This window comes from Nomascus leucogenys, chromosome 5, assembly GCF_006542625.1.
Source record: "Nomascus leucogenys isolate Asia chromosome 5, Asia_NLE_v1, whole genome shotgun sequence".
NCBI lineage: Eukaryota > Metazoa > Chordata > Mammalia > Primates > Hylobatidae > Nomascus > Nomascus leucogenys.
In genome coordinates this window covers 127,327,222-127,343,839 of record NC_044385.1, presented here as the reverse complement: position 1 = coordinate 127,343,839, position 16,618 = coordinate 127,327,222, and the positions used below count along the sequence as shown (strand labels likewise).

The 16,618-nt window shown below is 37.3% G+C and overlaps 1 protein-coding gene across 7 annotated transcripts in view; it reads left to right on the top strand.

The window, feature by feature from the left end:
• Nucleotides 1–16,618, top strand: part of NALCN (sodium leak channel, non-selective) — a 365,686-nt gene that overhangs the window by 333,216 nt on the left and 15,852 nt on the right. For all 7 annotated transcript variants that reach the window (XM_030813654.1, XM_030813651.1, XM_030813653.1 and 4 more), the window contains 7 exons: nucleotides 3,718–3,811; nucleotides 4,325–4,431; nucleotides 4,639–4,713; nucleotides 5,871–5,990; nucleotides 10,375–10,443; nucleotides 11,629–11,777; nucleotides 12,658–12,751. In XM_030813654.1, coding sequence (XP_030669514.1) covers nucleotides 3,718–3,811; nucleotides 4,325–4,431; nucleotides 4,639–4,713; nucleotides 5,871–5,990; nucleotides 10,375–10,443; nucleotides 11,629–11,777; nucleotides 12,658–12,751 — 708 coding nt within the window. The remainder of the gene's footprint in view (nucleotides 1–3,717; nucleotides 3,812–4,324; nucleotides 4,432–4,638; nucleotides 4,714–5,870; nucleotides 5,991–10,374; nucleotides 10,444–11,628; nucleotides 11,778–12,657; nucleotides 12,752–16,618) is intronic.

Below are 16,618 nucleotides of genomic sequence, written 5' to 3'. Positions count from 1 at the left end.
CCTTTTAGAAAAGTTTCTTTCTCTGCAAGTTTTTTTTTTTTTTTAGAAAGCAGCTCATGAGCTGCCATCTAACAGCATTTGTATACTATTCAATCATTCAACAGATGTATTTGAGCATCCACTAGGTGCCAGGTGCTGCTCTTGACACTGAGGACCTAGCGAACTAACCTAAACGCTAAACACAGAAAAGTTATTTGCCCTCATGGAGCACACATCTTAATAGTCATACCCAAAGGCACATAGGTCAATTTCCAAATGTAGAAACAATAGAGATAGAAAATGAGGGAATCTTTAGGGTACAATTCAGAATCATGCAAAAATATGTCTTCTTTTGAAAATGGGAACCTCTTTAAAGAGTTCCAAGTCTATATTAGTAATATAGATTTTTTTCTGATTTCTCTATAAGACAATGTGTTTGATTTATTAACCTAATTTGACAATAATAAACTTTCAGAGTTTTTATATATTAATGATCAGATAATACCTCCATGCTTATTATTCTTTTAGATCCTTTCAGAGTTCAACTTTCCAAAATTTTTTTTTGTATAACAAAGTAATTACATTAATATCTATGGTGGCCAGAGAACATGTGTTTGCTTATAATTAGTGGGAAAAGTGGCTTAGCAATGTGATTATCAGAAAAGAACAATTTTAAACAAACACTGTTATTGGGAATAAATGATATATTAAACAATGACAAAATAATCACCAGAAAGATATAGAACTTCCGAATCCCAAAATATACAAAGCAAAAATTAACCAAGTTGTAAAAAGAAGCTAGAAAATCCAAAATCATAGTGAAAGATATTAACATATTTCTCAAAAAATCTCATAATTCAGAGAAGAGTAAAAGGAAATATGAGATTTGATACAATAAACACAACCAAATGAACATATAAGGAAAACTCTAATTCCAACAATTTGAGAACGTGCATTATTTTCAAGCACAAAATGTGTCTCCCAGTAGGCCACAATTACCAAAGAATTGATACTGTAAGAATGTTTTCTGACCATAATGAAAACAAAAACAAAAAAAAACTCTACAATTTGGAAATATTAAGACAATACTATAAATAATTTGTGAGTTGAAGAAATTGTAATAGAAAATCACAAAATATTTACAGACAAAACATTTTATAGTGTCATATACAAAAACTCATGAGGTAGAGGTAAATCAGTAATTACAAATAAAAGTATCATTTTAAGTGTATATATTAGAGAAGAATCACAAGTTGAATATTAATATGTCAAATATCCAAATCAATAAATTATAATAAAGTAAAATCAAATAAAGTAGGGGGGAAGAAAGTAACAAAGATTAGGACAGAAATTAATGATACAGAAAGTGAGGAAACTTGTATAGCTTCTATAATGTTCAAGAATAAGAAAAGCTGGGTTTTGTTTTTTTTTAAATCAAGTCAATAAACCTCTAGGAAGGTTGAGCAAAAATAAAAACATAAAACAATAAAGTAAGCTACAATAATTAAAACAGTGTCAGTATTGTTATAGGTATAGAAAATCAGACTTACAGAAAAAACTAGAAAGACCCAGCAGGGACCCTTGTATGTAGAAAACAGAAGCAGCTCAACAAATTAGTGCAGAGGATGGTGAGACCAACAAGGAGTGGTGTTGAGGGTATTGATTGTATTGATGTAAAGAGCTATGCTGAGATGTCTACCTCACTGCATACTCAAAAGTGAATTCCAGATGAATTAAAGACTTTGATATGGAAAGCAAAATTTAAACCATTTTTAAAGCATGTCAGCATTTATTTTTTATTTGAATTTCAGATAAGCAGCAAATAATGTTTTTGCTCTTATTATTATTTTTAATCAGCACATAATTATTGTACATATTTATGGGGTACAGTGTGATATTTCAATTCATGTATTATAATGTGTAATGATCAAATCAGGATAATTAGCATATCCATCACCTCAAACATTTATCACTGTTTTGTGTTGGGAACATTCAAAATCCTCTCTTCTAGGTATTTAAAAATATACAATTAATTGTTGTCAATTAGATTCACCGTATATTACCATGGAACACTAAAATTTATTCCTCCAGTCTAGCTGTATTTTCATATCTGTTAATCAACATTTGACTATCCCTATTCTAGTTCCCCTCCCCACCCCTAGTAAGCATTTGTTTTTTGCCCTGGAGTAGTTATGGATTTCATCACATTAGCCACCAAGTAAAATCTATAAAGGAAAAAAGTATAAACTCGATTATATTTAAATTAAAATTTTCTGAATGACAAAAGACACTCTAAGCAAAATAAAAATACAAGCCAAGACTAAGAGAAAATATGTACAACTTACATAATTGATAAAGGATTAGTATCCAGCATGTATAAAGAATCTCTACAAACCATTAAAAAGTAAATATCAAAATACAAAAATGAGCAAAGGATATGAATGGGCAATTCACATAGGAAGATACGAGCATCACCATTTACACACATACAAATGTTTCATCTCGTTAATATTAAAACAATATTAGATACGTTTTCACACCTATCAAAGTGGTCAGATTACAATGTCTGGCAATATCAAGTATTGCAAGAATATTAGGATATGGTAACACTTGTATATTGCTGGTAGGAAATTTGTTTTGGTTATGGCTCTTTGGAAAGCAAGTTGGCAACATCTGGTAAATGTAAAGATGCTTAAATTCCTAGACCCCATCAATTCTTCTCCTAGAGATTAACAATGGAGAAACCCTCATAGATATTTACTGTGAGACAATACATGGATGCTTATTGCAGCATTGGTTATAGTCCATAAATCTAAAATGAATAACTTCTGATATTTGTACAGTGGACAGTGTTTGTGAGCAGTTAAACAAATTAGATCTAGTAATCTAGCTGTATGGAAAGTATACTGTTCAATGCAGATATAAAGAACAGCATAAATAATCACATGTTGGACACCATTTCTATAAATATTAAAAAATTCAAAACAAATTCTTATGTATTGATACATACATAAGCACAAAAGTCTGAAAACATAGTAAGGAGGATGCATGCCTGAAGGGTAGTGGTTAGCTCTGGGTAAGGAAAGGGAGAGTGGGGTTTTTGTCTAGTTTTTAAAATTACACTTCTGCTTTTAGGATAAAATATAATGCAGTGCAGTGCAATACAATATAATATAATTGTAATCATATGCATTTTAATCAAGTACTCTATTATACAGAATATGGAATTCCATTTAGGCAGCTATCACAGCACTAATTTCTTAAAATGCAAACTCTATGACTTTGTATCTCTCAAAAACAGTTTTGCAAGTGCACATATTAGACATTTTTTAAAGAAAGACAACATACCCTTAACTAGAAGCCACAGCACTGACAAGCTATAATTTTGCTGGTATGAAATGAAAGGAAACTAACTACTATTAGTGAGTATCCTTTTTTGAAAATGTGATTATGTAGAAACTCCTCTTTACATTTTCCCAAACCTGAATATTACACATCTCCAAAGCTACAAATCGAAGGCTGCTGAATTCTCTCTGAAACACCTGGTCATCATTTTGGGAACTCCTCCCAAGACCAGCTTTGAGCATTCTGACCATGTTTCTCTAACCACCACGGTTGGAAGAACATGGTCAGTGCAAGCCCCCACGTGAGTCCTGTTTGTCTCGGCACCCCATCTGCCATGTTCTTGGTGCGAGCACATGACAAAAGGCCTTTTCCTGCTTTCTTTTGTCTGTTAAGGGGACGGCTTTGCTGACCGTCGATCAGAGAAGATGGGAAGACCTGAAGAGCCGACTGAAGATCGCACAGCCTCTTCATCTCCCGCCTCGCCCGGGTACCCAAGATGCTCTGATTTTATTCATGTTGGGCACTAGTGTGCACGATTCCCCAGGAGTCTCAGATTTAAATTAAAATAATAATCGTGAGGCCGCTGGGAGGTTGTGCATAAGTTAATACAGAAACAGGCTCCAAACCACAGATCTCTCCATAAGGCTATTAAAATCAACCACCCAAAGTCCTGTGCTTCAGTGCTCTCAGACAGAGCCTTAATGAAAAAATGAATTTTTAAATAAAATATATTTGCGCTCCCCTTTTAAAAATATGAGTGAAATGTATTAAACTGACAGAAATTGAATGATGCACTTCTCCTTCCAATATAGACGGCATCATACACTGTCGTTTTAAATATTCAGAGCCAGCCATTGCTGCAAAAACACCTCACAATAGATGGAACTGCTTGGGGAGAAAAATGTAATGGGTTTTAAGATAAGCATTTAAGAAAATAAACGACAAGAAAGTAAATGTGACCTGTGTCTAAAATGCCCTTGCCCAAACCTTTCTTTTCTAGATAATGATGGTTTTAGAGCTAAAATGTATGACATAACCCAGCATCCATTTTTTAAGAGGACAATTGCATTACTCGTCCTGGCCCAGTCGGTGTTGCTCTCTGTCAAGGTACTTGGTTTCACCCTAAGACTCTGGGAATGAATTTTGTACTCACTGCTACATCCGAGAGTATCACAAGCTGCTCTGTGCATTCACGGTTATGTTCTTGGGTATAAAAATTAAGATTCAGTGTCATGGCAAAGTGGGCAGAAGAGGGGCAAGCCTGTTTGTGTCCGATGGACGTGGGCAACGATTCGTGTGCTGTTTCTGTTGCAGTGGGACGTCGAGGACCCGGTGACCGTACCTTTGGCAACAATGTCAGTTGTTTTCACCTTCATCTTTGTTCTGGAGGTACCGTAATGAGTCAGCTAGCTCTGGGGGAATCTGTGCACAGTTTTAAAGTAAATCAGCCTCCCTCTTTGATGCCACTTACTCTCCTCTCTGTGTTCCATTGCCTTTGAAGCTTTGCCCTTAGGATATTTCCTTCTTAAGCGGTTCTGCTTAACTCGGACAAAGACATCACTTTATCCATCAGATTTTTCTAACTACAGAAATGCTGCTGTCGATTGTTTTGTCTGAACATTGGCCTGTTTAGTTATGCGAGTTCTCATATTTAGAGGGAATGTTGCAAGCCACTATAATTCATTGACTCAAATTGCAATAGAGAAGCAAAGCAAGTTGGCCCAGACAAGGTTATTTGAACATGTGAGTCTCATAATATCGCTTTCCAGGGCAATCTTCTTGAAATACAAGCAGATTCTCATTTTGCCCTACACTGGTTGATGTTTCCCAAAATCTGTGACCTTTTGCTTAAGGAAGAAAAATGTCCCATGATCAGAACTAGTCATAAAACAAAGAGGAAAGAGTGGAGAGAACACAGATTTGTAAGCTACTTAGCTTCAAAAATAAAATCATATATCTTGGTAATAAACTCTTATTTTTAGTTACTACATTGTTTACAATTGTTCTTTAAATAGTATAACTGAGCATGCTGGCTCACTCCTGTAATCCCAGAACTTTGGGAGGCCGAGGTGGGTGGATCACCTGAGGCCAGGAGTTTGAGACCAGCCTGGCCAACGTGGTGTAACCCCATCTCTACTAAAAATACAAAAATTAGCCAGGAGTGGTCGCGCATGCCTATAATCTCAGCTACTCGGGAGGCTGAGGCAGGAGAATCCCTTGAACCCGGGAGGCAGAGGCTGCAGTGAGCCAAGATTGTGCCACTGCACTCCAGCCTGGGTGACAGAGCGAGACTCAGTCTCAAAAAATAATAATAAATAAATAGACAGACAGATAGATAGTGTAGGCACATGGCCTAAAAGGAAACCTCAAAAGGCATTAAAGTGTTTGTCTCATTTTCAATGGAAAAGATACTGCGTCCACATCAAATAATTTAAAATTTTTTTCATTTGAAAAAAAATACATACACATAATGCATGTCAAGTTAATACATTTAAATATGTGCTAAACACTCGCTCTGTTTATTTTCTTCTTTGCTTTTTCTCCAGGTTACCATGAAGATCATAGCAATGTCGCCTGCTGGCTTCTGGCAAAGCAGAAGAAACCGATACGATCTCCTGGTGACGTCGCTTGGCGTTGTATGGGTGGTGCTTCACTTTGCCCTCCTGGTAAGCATAGAAGTCAAGTTGATTTCAGCTGATTATTTCAGCTTGGTTCAGTTCTGCTCAGTCCTGTTTCCAGTCTCATTTTACTCCACATCAACCTGCTCTGAGGTGTTAGATGGACCTCCCTAAAGCCCAGCTTTGACTGTGATGGGCTCTCAGACATGCTTTTATCTACATGTACACACCCCCGCACTCTTCACACAGGCAAAACCTGGCCCCTCAAAGCCCTAGATGGTGCAAGCTAGAAAGAGAAGGACCTTCAAGATCTTCTGGTTTAACCCCTCATCTTACCAAAGGGGAAAACAAGAAAGAAAGAGGAAGACTGCAACAGAGATTGAGAACTGTCCAAATTCACACAAGCTAGTATCAGAAGACTATAGTCCTATTTTCCTGTTTTCTCAGCTGAAATACAGCATTTGTTCCACTTTGTTATAAGTAGTATTTCACGATGTAATTCTCAAGTACTTCCACTGTTTCATTTTCTATAAGACATTTAGCCTCCACTTCTCTAAATCATATGACTCTCCATCTCTACACCTGTATTCTCACTATTTTACCTAAAGTGCCTTCACCCTCCATTCAGTCCGAGATCCCACTCAAAATCTGCAGCTATGGGTGTACTGAACTGTAATCTAGGGCCATATTGTCCAATGAAAATAAAATGTGGCCACAGATATCACTTAAAATTTTCTAGAAGCCACAATAAAAAAGTAGTAGTTTAGAAAATATAACTATTAAATTGTTAATAATATAATTATATAATTATAATTAAATAATTATTAATTAAATAAATATTTATTAATGTAATGATTTTTAATTATAATTATATAATTATAATTGATTATTTCTATAATTATAATTAATTATTAGTATATAATTATAATTAATTATTAGTATATGATTATAATTATTTATATAATTATTTAATTATATTTATAAAATTACAATTATTAACAATTTAATAATTATATTTTCTAAACTACTATATCTAAAGTAGTATTACTTTCATGTGTAAGCAATATAAAATTATTGAGATAAGTTGTATCCTGGTATCTGTGTGTGAAGTCTTTGGCTGAGTATGTATTTTACATTTACAGCGTATCTTCATTTAAATTGCCACATTTCAAGTGCTCAGTGACCACATGTGGTTCCATGTGGCTGGTGGTTACCATGTTGGATAGCACAGCTCTGGAAGATATGGGTCCTAGTCTAGGTTCCACCATTTTCCAGCCTTGACTAATTTATTTGCCTTCAATGATCCTTTGTTTCCTGCTCTGAACGGCCAATATAACTTCATAATCCACCTATTCCCTCTGGCATTATGAGATCAAGTGAGATAATATATTTGAGGCTTTCTTGAACTAGAAAGATTATACAAGCCTGTAGGCATTATTATAATTACCTTCTTTTTGTTAGTCACCCTTGATCTCATCCCAAGGAATATTATCAGTTTTTCCCTGTTTCCTTCTATTCATTCTCCCATTCCCTTAGTGTTAAGACACATGCTGGGAAAGACTCATTCACACATCCTAAAGGGCTTGCCTTAATATGAGATGCTGTGCTCATGAACATAGTGAGCGTCCTTCTTAAACCAGTGGTTACCTTCAGCATCGGGGCTGTAACGAAGCCTAGGTGAGCTCTCAGTCACCCTGAAGTATTTTCTCAGCAATAAATGGTTCTCAATTCCTAGTACAAGACACAGTACTAGTAATCGAGAAGAATGTAATAAGCAAAACAAATATAGTTGCTGCTCTTGTGAACCTTATATCCTAGAAAAGTAGATAGTCATCAATTGCTCACAAATCTATGAGTATAATGACTATGATGAGGGAGATGAAGGACAGCCTGTGTTCCTGTGACAACTTAGATAATAGTGGGAGATGGCTTCATCAGAGAGGTCTTGGAAGACATCCCCAAGGGAGTGATGGCTCCATCTGTAGGATAAGGGAGGGCATTTCAGGTAGCTGTTCCTGGGATGGAAAGATGACAGAGCTGGAAGAAGGATAGATACATAGTACTAGCATAGTACAAGATTTGGATGAGGAAGAAGGTATCAGACCTCTTAGGACCTTGCAGTCCAGGTGAAGAATTCAGATTCTCATCCTAAAAACTATTGGTTGTCATTACTTCCAAAACATAAAGAGGGAAGGTATCTGCAATAGATCTTTAGCTAACATGGGAAGAGGAGGCAGCAAGGCCCATGTTTTTCCTTTCTCCAGATAAAATGTGTGTTAGTCCCTTCTCACACTGTTATGAAGAAATACCCAAAACTGGGTAATTTATAAAGGAAAGATGTTGAATTGACTCACAGTTCCGCATGGCTGGGAAGGCCTCAGGAAACTTACAGGCATGGTGGAAAGGGAAGCAAACACATCCTTCTTCACAAGGGAACAGGAGAGAGAAGAATGAGTGCCCAGCAAAGGGGGAAGTCCCTTATAAAACCATCAGATCTTGTGAGAACTAACTCAATATCTTGAGAACAGGATGGGGGAAACTGCCCCCCTTAATTCAATTATCTCCACCTGGTCCCTCCCACAACACGTGGAGATTATGGGAACTACAATTTAAGATGAGATTTGGGTGGGGACACAGCTAAACCATATCATTCTGCCTGGACCCCTCCCAAATATTGCATCAGACTGCAAATTTTCCAAATATTTATACTCTGCTTCCTCTTGAACACTGTGTCACTTAGAAATTTATTCTACCAGATACCCTAAATCATCTCTCTCAAATTCAACGTTCCACAGGTCTCTAGGGCAGGGGCAAAATGCCGCCAATCTCTTTGCTAAAGCATAACGAGTCACTTTTGCTCCAGTTCCCAATAAGTTCCTCATCTCCACCTGAGACCTCCTCAGCCTGGACTTCATTGTCCATATCACTATCAGTATTTTGGTCAAAGCCATCCAACAAGTCTCTAGGAAGTTCCAAACTTTCCCATATCTTCCTGTCTTCTTCTGAGTCCTCCAAACTGTTCCAACCTCTGCCTGTTACCCAGTTCCAAAGTCGCTTCCACATTTTCAGGTATCCTTATAGTAGCCCCCACTCTAAGTACAAATTTACTGTATTAGTCCTTTTTCATGCTGCTATGAAGAAATACCCCAAACTGGTTAATTTATAAAGGAAAGAGGTTTAATTGACTCACAGTTCTGCATGGCTGGGAAGGCCTCAGAAAACTTACAATCATGGTGGAAGAGGAAGCGAACACATCCTTCTCCACATGGTGGCAGGAAGAAGTATGAGTGACCAGTGAAAGGGGAAGCCCCTTATGAAACTATCAGACCTCATGAGACTTAATCATCACAAGAACAGGATAAGGGAAACCACCCCAGTGATTCAATTATCTCCACCTGGTCCCTCCCATGATACGTGGGGATTATGGGAACTACAATCCAAGATGAGATTTGGGTGGGAACACAGCCAAACCATATCAAAATGCAACCTAAAGCTACTCAGTCCAAGCAAAAGTCAAGTAGACTCCCTAATCCCAGATAACCTCAGAAAGGAAATCTTAAACCCAAAAGACCAACTTCCCTTTTCTGCCTGACTGCTTTTGTTCTTCTCCAAGAACCTCTTTGGTCTTGGAAGGATGCTCATTCTCCACCGTATTTTGCAGTGGACTATTGGGAAGGAAAGTTCCCCATGCAAGGATGCTATGTGCACACATTCATGTGCTTGGACCTCACCAAGGATCTCGCTGGACCCCCTTCGCGGGGCCCATCTGTGACTGTCATCATTTGGCTAGGCAAGCCTCCTCGAAAGTAATCACACTCTGGCATCGGCTGAATGTCAAGGTTGTTATTGCAGTTATAGCTGGTGGGATCTTTGTTTCTCAAATGAAGCTTTCTTATTCATAAAGTGCAGTCATCTCTTCCTGCTAATCACACCCTTGAAAAAAGAGCTGGATGTATTCCTGAGCAGGGAGGACCTCTCTGAAATCAGCTTAGAGGAATGAGTGTGTGTTTGTTGTTCAGTGGTGTCTAGAATCTGACTTCTGGCAATCTTTTCCACTATCAGCCCTTTCTCTTTGCCAGGATTCCTTTATCTCCTATGTCAGTTGACCTTCCTATGTTGCACAGTTATCCTGTGTTTTTCACACCCTGTATGCAAAAGAGCTGGTCATCATTTTATGTAAAGTAAATTTCAAAATACAGAATTTAGCTGAGCAAAACAGAACCCGAAGTTTCATTTGAGATTGAATTTTAAATCTAATATTTATTCATGAGTTTTTGCAGTGACCTTTTCAGCACTTTTTTAGATAACTTTCTTATAAGAATTTACACATATTAAGCTAATTATTCAGTATACTTCACAGAAGGCTTAAAAAATGGAACTGTAACAAGATCTTTTGTGCAAATTCTGAGCGTGTCTTCTGTTTAAATTTCAGAATGCATATACCTACATGATGGGCGCTTGTGTGATTGTATTTAGGTTTTTCTCCATCTGTGGAAAACATGTAAGTACTTTGTGAAGAATCTTATCTTAAAGGTCATATATGTGTTAATGAAAGAATGGTGATTAATTGATTACAGCCTTACCTCCGGGTATTTAGGGATGTAATCACAAATTACTAGACATCATAAGTCAAGATTAACAAACATTAAACATTATTAAATGAATCAGTAGCTTAGTTATCATTCGATGTGTTTCCTGCCATTTATGTTGCTTATTCTTTACATTCAATAATTAAGTAAATTATTTAAATTTATTAATTTAAAGATAACATCAGTCATGAAAACAAAAACCAATATTCTTTCTTAATGCATTTTTATTTTTATTTTCAATAAAGTAACTTCAAAGAAAAATAATCTGTAATGAATTTTTATGTTTCCATTATTCCAGATTTTTTTTTTTTTTTGAGATGGAGTCTTGCTCTGTCACCAGGCTGGAGTGCAGTGGCAGGATCTCAGCTGTTTTCTCCACCTCCCAGGTTCAAGTGATTCTCCTGCCTCAGCCTCCCAAGTAGCTGAGATTATAGGCATGTGCCACCACACCCAGCTAATTTTTGTATTTTTAGTAGAGACAGGGTTTCACCACGTTAGCCAGGATAAGATTCCAGATTTTTTAATATTATTTGTTAATGTTCATGGTTATATTCCACATATATTTTTCATTTTTTACAATGCCGTTTCCTTTTTTTATTACAAACATTATTTCATATATACATTCCATATATACACATAACCAATATACTTAATATTTGATAGTTATTTAGTATTATACCTTTGCTTAGGTTTGTTTTTGTGAAAGTCTGTTTGTGGAAGAAACCTGAGTTTACTTGCTATCAGTCAAAAATGTGTAGCCCTTATCATAGAGAATTGAGGAGCAGGAGAAGAGAAAATGGAAGGTGAAAATGCTTAGTGTTACTCTTATTAATTTGTGTGAAGAGGCTGAAATGCTTGAAGTAAGAATAAAATTCACCCAATGCCTGGTGGGTTTTGAAGAATATTTAGATTTAATACCTTATAGAAAGCAACTTTCAAATGATACACCTAAGAGTCACTTTTGAGCCAATCTGCTTAAAGATTAGTGCTACCCAGGTCTTCCATAGCTTAATAGATTGAATATTCTCTCTCTCTCTCTCTCTCTCTCTCTCTCTCTCTCTCTCTCTCTCTCCCTGCTTCCCACCCCTGGTCCCCAGGTAACGCTAAAGATGCTCCTCTTGACCGTGGTCGTCAGCATGTACAAGAGCTTCTTTATCATAGTAGGCATGTTCCTTTTGCTGCTGTGTTACGCTTTTGCTGGAGTTGTTTTATTTGGTACTGTGAAATATGGGGAGAATATTAACAGGTTGGTGTATACTTATCTTTCTATTCATTTATCAAGCAAACCCTTTAGTAATAAAATTTTAAATAAACAAATTTTTTTGTCTATTAAAGTCTAGGAGAGGGGAAAGGGAAGTAATCAGTTGGAAATTAAAATAATAGCCAAGTTTTGAATGATATTTTTCCAGTTGAAAAAGGTTATTCAGCTGAAAAGGTCTACTTTCAAAACCTTAGAAAAATTAGAAATAAAACAAAAAGAATCCATAATTCCACCAACATTCAGTAATCATCACTCCCAATTCCAGCACTTTTTCTATCTACATATTGCCAAAAAGTGATATATTATTTTCAGATGGAACAATTTTAAGATAACTTTGGGTTTCTTTCTCAGCAAAATATGGGAATTTAGAGCCCCCCAAATGGTTGTAATATATATGTAATATGTTATAATGGTTGTAACATATATATTATATATATAATATATGAAAAGCAGTTTTTAACTATTTGCCTAAGTTTCATAGATGCGTCTCATTGTTTTTTTTAAAGTCCTGATGCAACAAAGTATATATCGATATGTCTGGTTGTAGGAATTAGATACATGGCTGCCCCACCTTTTATAGCATCGTCCAAGTGAAAGAAGGAATCACTTAGTTGCCAAAGCCTGCCTACTTAGTCATTCAAGATGAATGGCAATAAATTAGTGGTCATGCTACAGTTGGGTGTTCAGACAGCTATATTTGGAGGCAAGTATAAATGACAAACTAATAAAAAGGTATAACCTTTGGAAAAGGTAACTTAGCAACCAAATTTGCTACAACCTCCACTTGTTTTGGTGGTGGCAAACCATGCTATTTCATGACAAACCCTTCTATTCACATTCTGTTAATCTTTTTTTCTTAAATCAGGCATGCAAATTTTTCTTCGGCTGGCAAAGCTATTACCGTACTGTTCCGAATTGTCACCGGTGAAGACTGGAACAAGATTATGCATGACTGTATGGTAAATATCTCTCATCATGAACAAGGCTTAGACTTAGAATCAGCATGAAACTCTTGCAACACAGTGTTGGCAGGATCATCCTTGTTAGCGTCAAGACTTTGTGTATGAAATATAAATCCTGACACTTCAGTCCATAAAATTGCATTATTATACTTTCCAATGTGTGAATATTTAGGGCAAAATACTCAACCCAGCTTGAGCTATTGTAGTTCTATTCAACAAATATGCATTCTGTGAGTGTTGTTCTTTCCCTCCCATCTTTAATATTTTGGTAATCAAAGTCAAACAGGGAGCCCTTTAATTTAATGTATTCAGTGGATAGTTCACTGCCCCTCAGCTATATGTTAGGGGCTAGGTCTTCAACAACTCCAAGGCACACTCCAGGAGCTTATCGCAAGGGCTCTGAGCCACTCTTCCTTTATACTATAAAGTATACTTTAAACTTCCTTCTTACTATATCCTGTCTTCCCCAAGCATCATCCTTCCGGCCTCAGTTTAAACAGGTCTTTTGCCTTAAGCTAAGACAGCCAGCTACATGTTCTTATGCTGCTCTATAGTTCTCCTTTGTAATAAGGAGCTGTAGTGAATTATTGGCTTACATTCATTTATTTTATCTCTTTCTCACTACAGGACAGACCAATGCTGTGTTAAAAAATTTCTGCAGTGATGGAAATCTGCACTGTCCAATTCGGGAGCCACTAGCCATATGTAGTTATGGAGCATTTAAAATGTGACTAACACAACTGAGGAACTGAATTTTAGTTTTAATTTTATATTATTACATTTTAATTAACATAAATTTAAATTTACGTCCCTGCATGGAGCTAGTGGTCACCATATTGGACTGCACAGCACTCAACTGTCCGCAGGAAGAACAGACAGGGCCTATGTCTTTCTTACCAGTCTCCCCTGAAACTTGGCACAAACCTAGCACACAGTAGGAGCGCTAGGACTTCATGCATGAATTAACAAGGAGAATTTGCCAAATCAAATAGAACACAAGGCAAAATTTAATGAATCTTAAATAAAAATACAAGCAGAATGCTGGGATTATAGAAGAGAGAGCTAGTTTACCTTGCAGAGAAAAACCAGAAAGTTCTCTCAGAGGTGTGGGCATTTTATGGAGCCTGTAAACAATGAGAGAGTTTTCGATGACTTAAGTCTTGTGCTATTCCATAGCATCCCATAACAGTGTTCCAAGAATGGGGCCTACTCCTTACACAATTTGAATGTGAATTTGCTATGTACAGGCACATCTTATTTTACTGTGCTTCACTTACTGCCTTTTGCAGACATTGCATTTTTACAAATTGAAGGTTTATGGCAATCTTGTGTTCAGCAGGTCTATCAGGGCCATTTTTCCAATGGCATGTTTGCTCACTTTCTGGTTCTGTATCACATTTTGGTAATTCTCACTATTTCAGACTTTTTCATTATTACTATATCTGTTTTGGTGATCTGTGATCAATGATCTTTTGATGTTTCTTTTGTAGTTTTTTTGAGAGGTGCCATGAACCATGCTCAATAAGATGGAGAATTTAATTGATAAATGTCATATGTCTTCTGACTGCTGCACCAAATAGCTGTTTCTCCAACTCTCCTCTCTTTTCTCGGGCCTCCCTATGTCCTGAGACACAACAATATTGACATTAGGCCGATTCACCACCCTACAATGGCCTATAAGTGTTCAAGTGAAAAGAAGATTCACACATCAGTCACTTTAAATCAAAAGCTAGAAATGATTAAGCTTATGGAGGAAGGCATGTCAAAAGCTGAGTTAGCCCAAAAGCTAGGTCCCTTGCACCAAATAGTTACTCAAGTTGTTAATTCACAGGAAAAGTTCTTGAAGGGAATTGAAATGCTGCTCCAGCGAACACATGACTGATAAGAAATAGCCTTACTGCTGATATGGAGAAAAAGTTTTACCAGTCTGAATAGAAGATCAGACTAGCCACAACATGCCCTTAAGCTAAAGCCAAATGCACAAGAAGGCCCTTACTCTCTTCAAATTTATGAAGGGTGAGAGAGGTGAGGATGCTGCAGAAAAAAATGTTTGACGCTAGCAAAGGTTGGTTCATGATGTTTAAGGAAAGAAAGAAGCCATCTCCATAATATAAAAGTGTAAGTGCTGCTGATATAAAAGCTGTGGCAAGTTATCTAGAAGATCTAGCTAAAATAATTAATTAAGGTGGCTACACTAAAAAATGGATTTTCAGTGTAGACAAAACAGCCTTCTATTGGAAGAAGATGCCCTCTAGAACTTTCATAGCTAGAAAGGAGAAGTCAATGCCTGGATTCAAAGCTTCAAATAACAGAGTTACTCTGTTGTTTGGGATTAATGCAGCTGGGGACTTTCAGTGGAAGCCAATGTTCATTTACCTTTCCAAAAATCCTAGGACCCTGCAATGGTTTGACTGTGTCCCCACCCAGATCTCATCTTGAATTGTAGTTCCCTTAATCTCCATGTGTCATGGGAGGGACCAGGCAGAGATCATTGAATCACGGGGGTGGTTTCTTCCATCCTGTTCTTGTGATACTGAGTTCTCACTATAGCTGTCGTGAGATCTGATGGTTTTATAAGGGGCTTTTTCCCCCATTTGCTTGGCACTTCTTGCTGCCACCATGTGAAGAAGGACGTATTTGCTTCCCCTTCCGCCGTGATTGTAAGTCTCCAGAGGCCTCCCAATCACATTTAATTGTGAGTCAATTAAATCTCTTTCCTTTATAAATTACCCAGTCTCAGGTATGTCTTTATTAGCAGTGCGAGAACGGACTAATACAGTCTCTTAAGAATTATGCTAAATCTACCCTGCCTGTGCTCTATAAATGGAACAACAAAGCCTGGATGACAGAACAGCTGTTTACAGTATGGTTTGCTGGATATTTAAGCCCACTCTTGAGACCTACTGCTCAGAAAAAAAAAAATTCCTTTCAAAGTAGTACTGCTCATTAACAATGCATCTACCTGGTCACCCAAGAGCTGTATCAGGAGATGTATAAGGAGATTAATGTTGTTTTCATGCCTGCTAACACAACATCCGTTCTGTCCATGGATCAAGGAGTCATTTCAACTTTCAAGTCTTACTATTTCAGAAATAGATTTCATAAGGCTAATAGCTGCCATAGTGATTCCTCTGATAGATCTGGGCAAAGTACATTGAAAACCTTCTGGAAAGGATTCACTATTCCACATGCCATTGAGAACATTCATGGCCAGGCGCAGTGGCTCACGCCTGTAATCCTAGCACTTTGGGAGGCCGAGGCAGGTGGATCACGAGGTCAGGAGATCGAGACCATCCTGGCTAACATGGTGAAACTCCATCTCTACTAAAGATACAAAAAACTAGCCGGGCGTGGTGATGGGCACCTGTAGTCCCAGCTACTTGGGAGGCTGATGCAGGAGAATGGCGTAAACCTGGAGGCGGAGCTTGCAGTGAGCAGAGATCGCACCACTACACTCTAGCCTGGGTGACACAGCGAGACTCCGTCTCAAAAAAAAAAAAAATTCATGATTCATGGAAGGAGGTCAAAATATCATCAACATTAACAGGAATTTGGAAGAAGTTGATTCCAGCCATTATGGATGACTTTGAGGGGTTCAAGACTTCAGTGAAGGAAGTTGCTGCACATGGTTGGTAGAAATAGCAAGAGAACTAGAATTAGAAATGGAACCTGAAAACACGACTGAATTGCTACCATCTCCTGATCAAACCTGAAGGAATGAAGATTGCGCCTTATGGATGATCAGAGTGGCTTCTTGAAAGGGAATCTACTCTTGCAGAAGATGCTATGAACATAGTCATAATAATGTTACATAAAATTACTCGATGAACCAGCAACAGGGTTTGAGAGGGTTGACTCCAAATT